The 13,782-nt window shown below is 45.3% G+C and overlaps 1 protein-coding gene across 1 annotated transcript in view; it reads left to right on the top strand.

Moving 5' to 3' along the window:
• The window catches only part of LOC119910779 (MAM domain-containing glycosylphosphatidylinositol anchor protein 2-like), a 79,839-nt gene that overhangs the window by 57,512 nt on the left and 8,545 nt on the right, over positions 1-13,782 (top strand). Inside the window, exons 5-6 of the mRNA XM_038729587.1 lie at positions 3,279-3,411; positions 7,047-7,319. Coding sequence (XP_038585515.1) covers positions 3,279-3,411; positions 7,047-7,319 — 406 coding nt within the window. The remainder of the gene's footprint in view (positions 1-3,278; positions 3,412-7,046; positions 7,320-13,782) is intronic.

Below are 13,782 nucleotides of genomic sequence, written 5' to 3'. Positions count from 1 at the left end.
CGTTAAAGATGGATCTTTATTTTTTCACATGAAAAAGTTGTTTAGTTTTAATCTGAACTAACTAAACTAAAGTTTTGGAGAAACTCCAGTTCAAGAACTTTTGCCTCTGTATTTGTTTTTATGTCTTACAGAAACTCGACCTGCTGCTTCTTTCTGCTCTTCTGTAAATGTAAATATTTCTATGTCAGCGAGTTCAACAGCAGTTCATCCTGTACTCTTAAATCCTCCTCCTCGTCCTCCTGTGGATTAAAATCCTCTGCAGATGAAGAGTCCAGATTTTTTTTGTCTTTTGGCCGTGGCGGCCAGTTAGCGGGCCGTGTAATACCGCAGCAAAGATAACATTCACGCCAGATTTGAACGCTGTCGACTGTAATGCCTTCAGCGCAGAGATTCTGAACTTGTTAACCCCCCCCCCTCGCTCCTCGTAGGCCCTAATGAGGAACTTATCTCCTCCTCCTCCTCATCTGCCAAGAAATTGGGCGCCATCTTTGCACAAACATCCTATTTAAATGTCATCTAATCTCATCTCATCTGTCCGTGAGGCGGAAGGCAGCGCCGAGGCTGCCAGAGAAGATAAGAGAGATCTGGCAGCGAGGTGGAGACAGGAGGAGGAGGAGGAGGAGGAGGAGGAGGAGGAGGAGGAGGAGGAGGACGGGGGAAAGGGGGTGAAGATGAAGAGGAGGAGGAGCTCAGGCCGCCACAGAGCTGTTAATCTGCTGAATATCGAAGATGATCTTGGGTTTTAAAAGCATCAAAAACTAAGTGAGGTTTTGTATTGTGTTCGCCCCGAGGTGCAAATCATAACAGCTGAGTCACAAAATGAGAATGAATGAAATATACACTGAGAGCAGGAAACTTAAAATGAAGTCATAATGAATAAAGATCACAGTGCATGAGATGTAGCTCAGCTGATGACGATGCTGGTGTTGTTGGTTTGCAGAGAGCGAACAGGAGGAGTGAAAACTGCAGGATCTAGTTTGTGTCCCAGTTAGACCGATGATAATCTGAGCTCGGGGCAAAACAGAAAAATCTCCTCAGAAACTTCTCTGAAGAGTTTAAACACAGAGGCAACACTTTTATTTTTAATCGGCCAGACGTTTGTCCAGCTGTAAGAGACGGATTCAGTGTGAAAGATGCAGATTTTCAGGTTAAACCGTCGTAGGAGGACGTTTCTGCACTGTGAGGACGTTTTGGCAGGTTTTAGATTCAGGCTGTACTGTTCAGGGGGCCACGTTTTCAGAAAGTTAGGGCCTGTTAACAGCATTAAGTAAAAACACCTGACACAATGAGCAAACATTTGACATTTTCTAAACTTTTCGCTGTAATTGTAAAAGAAAATAAAAGGTCTTCTGTAATATTATATATACAACGTATATATAACAATAATATAATATACATATTATGTAGTATACAACAGCGCTTCGGTAGCCGGTCAAAAGACTGTGGTCCACCGCTGGAATCTACGCAGATTACAGATTACATTGTTTGTAAATTCTTTTCGACTCAGTAATAAACAGAGTCCGTCTCTGTAGGACTTGGGATTTTATTTCAAGACCAGAACTTTGGGGACATCAATAAATTGCTTTTGTCTGATTTATTTAACATCCGAACTTTGATTGGATGTAAAACTTATTGCTTCAAATGCAACCGATAACCCTGATTAAAATGTGTTGTTCCCGTTAACAACTGACAACAACAATTGTTACTTTTAAAATGAGTAATAAGTAAAAAGTTAGTCATTACAATTCCTGAGTGATTTGCATAAATAAATAAAACACTGCAGCGTGATATGCCGTATAAACTGATACGCCACGAAGACACAGCGCGTTTCCGCCCCTGGTTGCATCTCGTGATGATGTTTGCACAGAAACCCGTCTGTTAGGCCGTGAGCTTCATTTAATTTTATAATAACACAAGCGGTGATTATCTGACATATTTGGAGCAGATCTATTCTGCAACACATCAGGGGACGGGGATTCAGACGCCTACGATGTGATTACAAAAGGATCTTTTACTTCTATACAGAATTAGTAGTAATGACATGCGGCTGACGTAACTTCCTGTCAATACAAACGACACAAAGCAGCCAAAAAAGTTAGTTTTCCTGCTAAGTATCCGGACCGGAGTCTGAAGCCCAGGGTAGATGTTAGCCAGGGCCGATGTTAGCCAGGGGTAGATGTTAGCCAGGGGTAGATGTTAGCCAGGGTAGATGTTAGCCAGGGGTAGATGTTAGCCAGGGGCAGATGTTAGCCAGGGGTAGATGTTAGCCAGGGGTAGATGTTAGCCAGGGTAGATGTTAGCCAGGGGTAGATGTTAGCCAGGGGCAGATGTTAGCCAGGGGTAGATGTTAGCCAGGGGCAGATGTTAGCCAGGGTAGATGTTAACCAGGGGTAGATGTTAGCCAGGGTAGATGTTAACCAGGGGTAGATGTTAGCCAGGGTAGATGTTAGCCAGGGGTAGATGTTAGCCAGGGGCAGATGTTAGCCAGGGCCGATGTTAGCCAGGGTAGATGTTAACCAGGGGTAGATGTTAGCCAGGGGTAGATGTTAGCCAGGGGTAGATGTTAACCAGGGGTAGATGTTAGCCAGGGTAGATGTTAGCCAGGGGTAGATGTTAGCCAGGGGCAGATGTTAGCCAGGGCCGATGTTAGCCAGGGCAGATGTTAGCCAGGGGTGATGTTAGCCAGGGCAGATGTTAGCCAGGGGCAGATGTTAGCCAGGGTAGATGTTAGCCAGGGGCCGATGTTAGCCAGGGTAGATGTTAGCCAGGGTAGATGTTAGCCAGGGGCAGATGTTAGCCAGGGGCAGATGTTAGCCAGGGCCAATGTTAGCCAGGGGCCGATGTTAGCCAGGGGCCGATGTTAGCCAGGGCCGATGTTAGCCAGGGCCGATGTTAGCCAGGGTAGATGTTAGCCAGGGGCAGATGTTAGCCAGGGGCAGATGTTAGCCAGGGGCAGATGTTAGCCAGGGTAGATGTTAGCCAGGGGCAGATGTTAGCCAGGGGCAGATGTTAGCCAGGGTAGATGTTAGCCAGGGGCAGATGTTAGCCAGGGGCAGATGTTAGCCAGGGTAGATGTTAGCCAGGGGTAGATGTTAGCCAGGGTAGATGTTAGCCAGGGGCAGATGTTAGCCAGGGCAGATGTTAGCCAGGGGCAGACGGACCTTTATTACCGGACACACTGTAAATTTCCTTTATTTAGTAAATGGTGAACAGGCCTGTGTCGGGGCGTCGCTGAGGGTCCTCACGGGTTATAAAACTGGTGTGTGTGTTTGCTGCAGGGTGAGACGAAGATCCTGAAGCTGAAGAACCTTCGTCCTCAGGATTACGCCGACTACACCTGCATCGCCTCCGTAAGGAACGTCTGCGGCATCGGAGACAAGACCGCCCACTTCCGCCTGAACAACAGGACAGGTAACACACACACACACACACACACACACACACACACACACACACACACACACACACACACACACACACACACACTCTCTCTCTCAAGCAGAGTTTTTCTACATCCAGAGAACTTCTATGAAAACCAAACCAGGCGTCTGAGTAGAGCTGCAATTATTAATCTAATAATCGATTAGTTGTCGCCAGCTAAGATTTCTGAATATCTTGGTTTGGTGTCGTTCTGTGTTTCTTGTTCCCTGTTTTACTTTGTAGTTGTGTCCTGGTCTTGTTTTACTTCCGGTGTTTGTTTCCTCGCTGATGGTCGACTGCTTTCACCTGTGGTCGTGATGTCCTCCTTCACTCTGGATTTCGTATCGCCCTTGTTTCTTGTCTTATGTTTATCGGGACGATATCCCGTTATTCTCCAATGTGTGCTTGGACTTTTGCACGTACTCAGTACTTCTTACCAGTCGTGTTTCCATCCAATTGTCATGCAAATTTTAAGCGTACTTTTGAAATGTCACAAAAAAGAGAAAATATAGAAACTGTGAAATCTGCGCGTTTCCATCAGCTGGTTTGGAGTGAATAAACCAGGCTACGGCGAGCGTCGTTACGTCAGTAGTTTACGTTACGTCTGGGTTCCAAACAAGAAACAAAACCAGTCGCATGAACCTGAGGGCCACTGATCTTACAAAAATGGAGAGAGGTCCAGAGAGCTGCAGTAAATTCTCGGCGGGCGTGCAGAACTCCGCACAACCGGGTGAGACGCCGACAGCAGAAACAGCTGATCAGACGTAAGTTACAAGTTCGCTACGTCAGAACCTACGCGGAAAAAGTGTTTCCAGCTCCCGTTTAGCGTGAGCTTTTTCCACAAAAAACACCTCAAGCGAGCGAAAAAACTGTTTTGTGAAATTAATGATTTGTTTTTTGAATTTTGCCGTTTTCATCGACCTTTTCTGACGCGACGCTTCAAAATGCGCATTAAAAAACGTTGATGGAATCACGGCTTCTGTTTCACGGATGGATTTACTGTTTTGCTCTGGCTTTGACTTTGAGACTCGATACTTTGAGACCTCGATACTTCGATACTTCGAGACCTCGATACTTTGAGACCTCGATACTTTGAGACCTCAATACTTTGAGACCTCGATACTTCGAGACTTTGAGACTCGATACTTTGAGACCTCGATACTTCGAGACTTTGAGACCTCGATACTTTGAGACTTCGATACTTCGAGACTTTGAGACCTCGATACTTTGAGACCTCGATACTTCGATACTTCGAGACCTCGATACTTCGAGACCTCAATACTTTGAGACCTCAATACTTTGAGACCTCGATACTTCGATACTTTGAGACCTCGACTTTGAGACTTCGAAGTTGTTGTTTTTATTCCTCTGTCTTTAGTTTTTATAATGTCATTCATTATTAATTAGATATATTTTATTGTTTATATGTGAACTTGTGCTCTGGCAAGAGAGAGAGATCTCATCTCATCTCATGGAATCAAGTTTCTGCCACTACATATCAAAGTTTCCTCCCCGCTAGAGGACGAGCTGTCCAGGCAGCAACTATCACAATAGAAAGTGAACTCTGTCGCGCGTGTCTTTATTCTCCTGCAGCAAAGTCGCAGGCATCAGCCCAAGGATCGGTACGTGATGTCACCGTCACAGGAAGCGCTTCTACCGGCTCACACAGGTCGTCACTTACTGATCCTTCAGAAATGCTTGGGGAAACGTAGCGTGTGCGGACGCTACTCGGTCAATAAAAGAGCTTTGATTTGATTCAGAAAACAGCGACGCCACTGCCAACACAGCTCGTTGTGTTGAAGCAGGCTCGGCGGCAGGAGGGCGCTGAGACGATGACCGGCTCTGTCTTCTTGCAGTCAAAGACGGAGCAACTTTCTGCTCTTAAGTTTATTCCATGCACAGTCAACGGCTTCACCGGGTTTGTCGTGTCGCCGGTCTTTTCTCTTACGTTGCAAATATTGTTGCATCAAGCCCCGTCTCTGTGCGGAACCGGCGTGAACTAGCGTTTACATCACCACAGCCAATTGCAATCACTTTTAGATTTGGGCACATCAAGCACGCTGCATGCTTATTGGCTCATTGACGTTAACAAGAACGTGAACTCGATACCCAGCGCTAGTTTAGGTTGCAGTCAAACAGTGTTCCTAAGTACTTCTACGTCTTTTCAACAACTCCATGAATGATGCTGGCTGCTGGGTTAAAACTGATCCAGGATCTGCTCAGCATGCAGAACCCACGGGGGTGACGTATCTGCTGGAGATAGTTCAGTTTAGTTTCTTTACCTTCTACCAGCTTCTTTAAAGTCTGTTAAAGATAAAAAAAATGCCCGGCGCTTTATCTTCTTCCCTGCCAGTCAAACTCTCATCTGACAGAAACCAGCTTTGCGTCGAGTCCTTGCCCTCTCTCTGATTGGCTAATCCTAACCCTACCCTGAACCAAGAGAGGCAACGAGTACCAACCAATAAGAGGCAGAGTTCAAACTTTGACCTTGAATCCTACTCAGATTCTGAAGATCTGCGTGGATCTTACAGTACTCTCTGATTCTGTACCTGCGCGTGTTCGGTTGGATGAACGTGAATCATAAATAAATAATTTCCCTCTCTGAGCTCGGGCTGCGGCGCTCTGTGACCTGTACAGTAGATCCTGCCTCCCCGCCCCAGGGGCTGATGGGATTTACATGATGTCAGCTTAACAGAGGTCGACTCTGCTATTTTTATCCGCCTCATTATTATTTCTGCATTTGGCTGCTTCTCTGCAGCTCGTCGTGTGCAGCTGGCCGAGGCAGCTTTTCTTCTCTGCAGCAGGAGGGAGAGCGCCGTGGATTATTTACACGTTTAAGTCTTATGAAAACCCCTCTGATCCGCCTGTTTAAGATCTGACCAACAACAGAAACTTCCAGAAACTGTTTTAATCTCTTTCACAGAAAACTCAGTTAAAAAATAATCCAGCACTGTACCAAGATTAAAATAATGAATCCTGTTCATGATTTGATCCAAATATCCCAGAGCATTAAACGTGAAGAGGACTGGAGGACATTAAATCAGAGTTTGTTAATTAATTCATCAGTTAATCAGCAACGATTCTGATCATCTTTTAATCTTTTAGACGTCATGTTGGAGAAACTGAAGGACTTTATTCCCAACTGCTTTAAGAAAAGAATCCACATATTAATAATCAGCTGCGGCCGTACTCCTTTTAAAAAAGTTGTAAAATGTATTTTTGATGATGAGCTTCCTTTGGGGCTGAAGTTCTGTTGACTTGGGGAGTTTCATGTAACTTGAGGAGGGACAAATAAAGTTTTATTCACATGAGTTGCTCCGTTTAGAGGAAGCCTCAGCTCTCAGCCGACAGTCTGGATTATTATTTAGCTCAAAAATTAATATTTGCAATAAAAGAGAGAGTCTGGGACTCGTTCGTAGACCGGAGACGCAGAGCATCTGCAGAAAGTTGCTCATTTCATTCAGTTTGTTGTTTCATTTTCTTTTTTGTTTTACGTATTTGTTGTTTTTAATCTTTATGGTTTTGTATTGAAAAAAATTTAATCAAAATCATGAATGAAAAAATGATGAACGTTAACAGTGAAATGAAGAAATTGACATTTTCTCCTCCTCCTCCTCCCCCTCCAGCTCCTCCCTCCATTAAGCTCCTCCTGGACGACCCCCTCGTGGTGAACCCGGGGGAGACGATCACTCTGGTGTGCGTGGCGTCGGGCGGAGACCCTCAGCCCACCCTGAGCTGGGTGAGACCGGGAGGGGAGGAGCTACCGAAGAGGAGCGTTGTCAGCAGGGGCACGCTGACCATCCCCGTCGTCACCGTGGACGACGGTGGCGCCTACAGCTGCGTGGCGTCCAACAGCGTGGGCAACCCTGCCAAGAAATCCACCACCATACTTGTCAGAGGTGCGACACTCATGATTAATCCTAAACCTACATTTTAAAGGTTTACCATGTGGGGATCGGCTTTTAGGGCTTTTAGAACCTGATCCAAGTTGGAACCGGTACCAAATATCAAAGAATACGACCGTTTGGATTCTGCTCCTCGGTTCCTAACTTCCTGCATATCTCAGCTCCTGACTGAACTGCAGTGAGAATTTTCCAATCTGCCAGGAGCTGCTACGCCGACCTGACATCACCTCATGTGTTACGTCAGCAAAGCCTGAAGAGAGAGTCCTTCAAATTAAAACATGAATTTGATCTATCATGCAAATAAGCATATAGAAATATGTGCAATTATAAGTGGAGATAATTCACAATGTACTGAAACAGCAGGATATTAAAATACAGGGGGCAGATCACGATGAATGCACTGCTGCAGTACTGTGAGTTGTGCCCTGTCAAACGGTTCTTGATTGACAGAAGCTGAACACACAGTAAAAGAGGATCTGACGGAGGCTTGTCTCACGTGGTCTCCTTGTTTACAAAGCTAATAATAATAATAATAATAATAATAATAAATTTTATTTATAATGCACTTTACATTTCAGGGAAATCTCAAAGTGCTAAAGCTGGACCAGACGGAGCTTCATTTTATATGAGAAGTAATATCTGACTCTGCCTGTACTGTCATGAACTCGTGTCTTGCTTCTGCACTTCTGAGACTTCGTTCAAGTCAGAGATGCTCACAAGTCTCTGAGCTAGAGTCCAAGTCAAGTCTCGAGTCTCTGAGCTAGAGTCCAAGTCAAGTCTCGAGTCTCTGAGCTAGAGTCCAAGTCAAGTCTCAAGTCACTGAGCTAGAGTCCAAGTCAAGTCTCAAGTCACTGAACTAGAGTCCAAGTCAAGTCTCAAGTCACTGAGCTAGAGTCCAAGTCAAGTCACAAGTCTCTGAGCTAGAGTCCAAGTCAAGTCACAAGTCACTGCGCTAGAATCCAAGTCTCAAGTCACTGAGCTAGAGTCCAAGTCAAGTCTCAAGTCACTGAGCTAGAGTCCAAGTCAAGTCTCAAGTCTCTGAGCTAGAGTCCAAGTCAAGTCACAAGTCACTGCGCTAGAATCCAAGTCTCAAGTCACTGAGCTAGAGTCCAAGTCAAGTCTCAAGTCACTGAGCTAGAGTCCAAGTCTCAAGTCTCAAGTCACTGAGCTAGAGTCCAAGTCAAGTCTCAAGTCTCTGAGCTAGAGTCCAAGTCTCAAGTCTCAAGTCACTGAGCTAGAGTCCAAGTCTCAAGTCTCAAGTCACTGAGCTAGAGTCCAAGTCTCAAGTCACTGAGCTAGAGTCCAAGTCAAGTTTCAAGTCACTGAGCTAGAGTCCAAGTCAAGTTTCAAGTCACTGAGCTAGAGTCCAAGTCTCAAGTCTCAAGTCACTGAGCTAGAGTCCAAGTCAAGTCACAAGTCTCTCAAGACTCTCAAACCAGGGTAACATTATAACAATAAAATTGTAACGTTACATGATCAACAATAAACCTGTGACCTGTTTGAGGCCGACGTTAATAATTAACGTGACGGCAGCCAGCGGGACGTAAATGATTACGTTAATCGTCCACCACAAGTTTGACAGTTAGATGGCCGATGCTGAGCTAAACATGTTCACTGACCTCAGGTTACTGACCTATTTAGCGTTCAGCGCTTCTTTGTTTGGGTCTTGTTGTATGAAGTTTTAAAGCCAAAGTTTATGATGAACGGCTCAGCAGCTGCCGCTGTTTGTTGTCCTCTCACACGTGCGGCCGCGCGCAGCAGATGCTACGTGTTACGTAGACAGGTTATAGGTAACGCGAGGGGGGGGATAACCGCACGCTCATCAAACGTTTCCTAAAAACGAGTCTGAAGTTAATGGAAAGATCGGCGGTTCAATCCCCGGCTCCTCCAGGCTGCATGTCGAGATACTGAACTCCAAATTGCCTCTGGTGTATGAATGTGAGTGAATGGTGAATGAGATGTAGTGTAAAAGCGCTCTGAGTGGTTGCAAAGAGTAGAAAGGCGCTATACAAATACGGAGCATTTACATTGAAGTCGGACTCAAGTCCGAGTCTCTAACTCGAGTCTCTGCCGGTAGCAAAGAGCGGAGGAGAGAATCAGTGGCTGTTAAAAACCCGGATATTTACAGTTATTTCCATTTTACTGTCAAATCCTGCAATTCTGTCCGAGTTTTCTGCATCACAGGAATGACCCTCTACCCGGCAGCCCTCGTTACGATACACCTCTCACCACGTTGTCACTCTGGTCCTGCTCATCTAGGCTGCTCTTCCTCTCTGCTTCTTCATCTGCATGATGCTCAAACGAAGTGAAACAGATTCATGTTGTTCCTCTGGGACTTAGCTGCAGCTCAGACGGCCGTCTACCTGTTGAAAGGTGCTTCCTCTGCTTTGTGTTTCTGCCTGTGGAGTTCTAACAAGTGAGTCCTCAGCTTTGCTCTCTGCAGTCACAAAGGCACATTCGTGTCTTTTTATTGTTGTTGTGAACGAACAAGCTGCTGCAGAACAGACCAGAATAGATCCGACTCACCCGCAACAAACGGAGCGTTTATCTGCGGCGCTGCAGAGACGTTAAGCTCTCAGATTATTTCAGTCTTTATAAATCCTCCTCCTCCTCCTCTGCTGCGGGTCGGCGTTTTCCTGCAGCGTCACGATGAAGCGTCCTGAACATCCTCAGCACTTCATTTAAACAGCAGGGTTTATAAACACTAGAGATATTCGTTACCACAGAAAGTAGTAAAACACGCTTTAATTAACTTTAAAACTGTATTTATTTCCTCAAGAAGTGGAGCAGCCAAACTTATAAAGGTGTGATCCTGCTGAAGGGAGCTATCTAAACTCCTTTATTTGTGATTAGACCATTGATCAGAAGAGGATTTTCAGATCTTAACCGATGTTAAAAACGCGGGATCCCACAGATGAACCAATCCTTAATATTTTAATCTTAAGAACGCACTCGGTCCAGTCTCAGAACACTCACTCTGCGTTTACACCAAACGCTTTCAGAGCGGCGGGCTTGGGATCTCACAGAATCTCGTGTGATCAAACGTGACTTCAGACAGAAACCAACGTGGAGGCGGACTGCCGTCGTCAGCTGGTCGACCTTGTGTGTGTGAATCCAACTGTGGATGAAGTCGAGGCCGAGACGAGGGAATCGGCAGGTTTCTACGTTTTTATAAATACCCAACACGCCGGGGACGCCTCCTGCTCAGCTCGCTCTCATTGGCTGCTGCAGGTTTCTTACTTTTAAGATCATGTCTGTAAACCCTTCACACTACAGGATTGCGGCTCCTCATAGTTTCCTGTTGCCGACTGTACACGAGCTACACTATTACACCCTGTTGGCGTCGCCATGTTTATATGTCACCATTTTTAAGGTAAAAAGCAGGCGGATTACTGTGAATGTTTTTAATTAAAAATCAATATTAATTGCAGTGTGTGCATGACGCAGAGGCGTTTTTTTGATAGTCTGCTCTCACATCGTTAAAACGACAATTAACCTGTTGGGGACAGCCGCCCTTTTCCAGGAAAAACGCCCAAAATAAATCAGGAATATCTTCTGAACCATCAGGCCTAGATGCGTAATTCTGGTTCCTTTGAAAGGTCAGAAGCTAAGGAATATAAATCCATTGTACATTAACATATTTATTTTACCATTACATGGAGATGCAATAAATAAAAAATCCTCGCCTGGTAAAAAAAGCTCTATTTTAATGCAATAAACCATCAAAACCATCATAAGGAAGATTATAAAGCACCTGAACATCTTCTAATCCACCTGAAATACTACTGTAACTGGAAATCTGATGAAAAGAACATTTTCAAAGTATACCAGGCGAATGTTTTATTGGGAGTTCACTTTAAAACACTATTTCTGTCCATATAACCACGTTTCAAATAACACAGCATTGAAGTATTGATAAAAACAGTGAATCAACATTCCTGTCTCCAAAAGCACCCCCCCCCCAACAACGGTGTGTTCCAAAGCGGCACGTTTCCTCTCTGCAGAAAACGGCGAGAGAAGGCAGGCACAGCGCACAGGTATTGCGCAATAATCAAGATGGCGCGCGCCGACACTCGGAGCAACAAATCTGCTGATTTTTAGACTTTTTTGAGCTCAATTAAGATATTATCATGGACGACGCGTCTCGCACGCCCCGATTCCAGCAGGCCAAACCACACGCTGTGTTTTGTACATTTCTGTTTGTGTTAATACCGGTGTGTGGGTGTGCCAGGCTAGCCGTTTCCCCCGGCTCCCAGTCTTTATGCTAAGCTAGGCTAACCGCGTCCCGACTGAGACATTCGTCTGAACTCCTGACTCCCTGAACGAGTGAGGATGAAAAGCTTTCTCTAAATGTTGAACTGCCCCTTTAAGAACAGGATGTCATGACCTCAGCATGACTCACCTGTGTGTGTGTGTGTGTGTGTGTGTTAGCTGCTGACCCTGCAGCTTGTCAGCTCGACTCCCTCCTTACTTATTTAACTCCCATCATGCACCTGTCTCTCTCTCTCTCTCTCTCATGTTAGCCAGTAGTCTCTCCACCAGGCAGCCAGTCCTCCCAGTCTGACACACACTGCTGCTAATGGACCCGGTGTGTGCGTGTGCATGCGTGTGTGTGTGTGTTATATGGAGAGGATGCATGTTATTGTAATGGACAGGGGGGGGGGGGGGGGGGTGATGCTGGAGAGAGGGGGAGGAGGGAAGCAGGAATAAAGGAGGAGGAGGTGAGAAACAGAAGAATAGGAGGTGAAGACAGACGAGGATGAGGAGGTGATGAAAAGAAAGGGAGGATGTGGAGGAGGCGACGGAGAGCGAGGAGGATGGATGTTCCCCCGCTCTCTAAATGTGTTTGTCTGTCGTTAGCAGTGATTAGTGACGGCTGACGGGAGCCTGAGCGTTTTCTACTCTCAGCTTTGATCCAGATAATGTGTCAGATTTCACCGTCGCAGGAAACACTGCGACACCTGCAGGCCGAGGCGACAGCAGGGCTGCTCCTATCGATTAATCTAACTGCTGATTTATTTATGCTTATTCTTCGTTACTCCATTAAAATAACAAATCATTTATCCAAAATATCAAAAACTCTCATTCGTTATTAAATATTTTATTCCAGCAAAATTAAACTTCTTGGCAGAAACTGAATATAATGAAAAACTTTACCGAATAGTACTTTCACATTTGTTCCTTTTATTTTTCCTTTTTTTTGTCAAAATGAGCTTTTTCCTCAGTGTTTCCCGCAGGATGTGCAGAGACTATGGTGGGGGGGTCCGGGGAGACAGTTCAGCAGAACAGCGTCTGCTTCCACACTGTCGACATGGCAACGTGACTGTTCGGTAAAATGTAATCAGTCTTTCGACTCATTAGGCCGAAACACAGAAAGTTCTTTTTTTTTGGTATTTTCGGCCGATTAATTTCGGTGATCGAACGTTCGGTGTCTCCCTAATTTATTCAGTCATCCTGTAAAAGATTCATTAGAATGACGATAATAAACAGTTAAAATGTTAAAATGAGTCTAATTTCTACGACACTGACGTTTATATCTGACGTTGCAACACGTCTGCACAACACAATAAAGCACATTTAAATATCTGCCACGTTGTTCTTTCTCTGCAGTAGTTGTATTATTTTTCTCTATTTTATTATTGTTATATAACTTGCATCTGTTTGTTCCATATTTATGTGTTTCTGCATTTATTTATGTTTGTCTACGTGTAGCACCTCATCACCACAGCTAATTCTTCTTACGTGTAAAACTTGGCAATAAAGCTCCTTCTGATTCGGATTCTTACACCCGGTGTAGCGAAGCGTATTTTCATAATCGATGAGTCCAAGCTCTAGAGTTCAGGGAAGAAAGGATCAGATTTGGATCTGCTTTATTTCAGCCGACCCATTAGAATAAACCCGGATCGGCTTATCTCTGTGGTTTCCCAAAAGAAGTTTTAATGTCGAAATAGCGTCTGTGTTTGTGTCCAGCAGGTGACTTCTAGTCAGAAACTCCTCTCTGTACAGTCGGTGTAGAACTTTGGAAACAGCAGCTGACGGAACTCCTGCAGAGGAAACTCGTCGCCTGATACGCTTCGTTCATCTGGCCGGCGTTGTGTTTCCTACATGAACAGAATTTCCAGGTGACCGTGACGCGAGTGAATCAGCGTGACGGCCGCTCGTCTTTTTCATCCCGCTCCGTGTGAGACTGCAGCTCTGCTCTGCTGAATGCACATGCGAAGGCCTGATTCACGCAGGAGGAGGGTGTTGTGGGAGGTCACTGCCTCTGGAGCTTTTTCTGGAGCTTTCAGCCACGTATGAAGCTCTTTGTTGAAGTACTACTGTGTACTGACAGTACTGAAGCCATGCCAGTGTGTGTGTGTGTGTGTGTGCAGTGACTTTCATGTGTGAGCGACTGCATCCACCTCGAGTTATGCAACAGACCTTTTACTGACGCAGTGAAAAACACACACGCAGG

The sequence above is a fragment of the Micropterus salmoides genome, unplaced genomic scaffold (genome assembly GCF_014851395.1).
Source record: "Micropterus salmoides isolate LMB-PRFRI ecotype aquatic unplaced genomic scaffold, ASM1485139v1 Ms_hic_scaffold_19, whole genome shotgun sequence".
In the NCBI taxonomy this organism is placed as follows: Eukaryota; Metazoa; Chordata; class Actinopteri; order Centrarchiformes; family Centrarchidae; genus Micropterus; species Micropterus salmoides.
The sequence above is the reverse complement of the archived record's forward strand: the minus strand, read 5'-3'. Positions and strand labels throughout refer to the sequence as shown.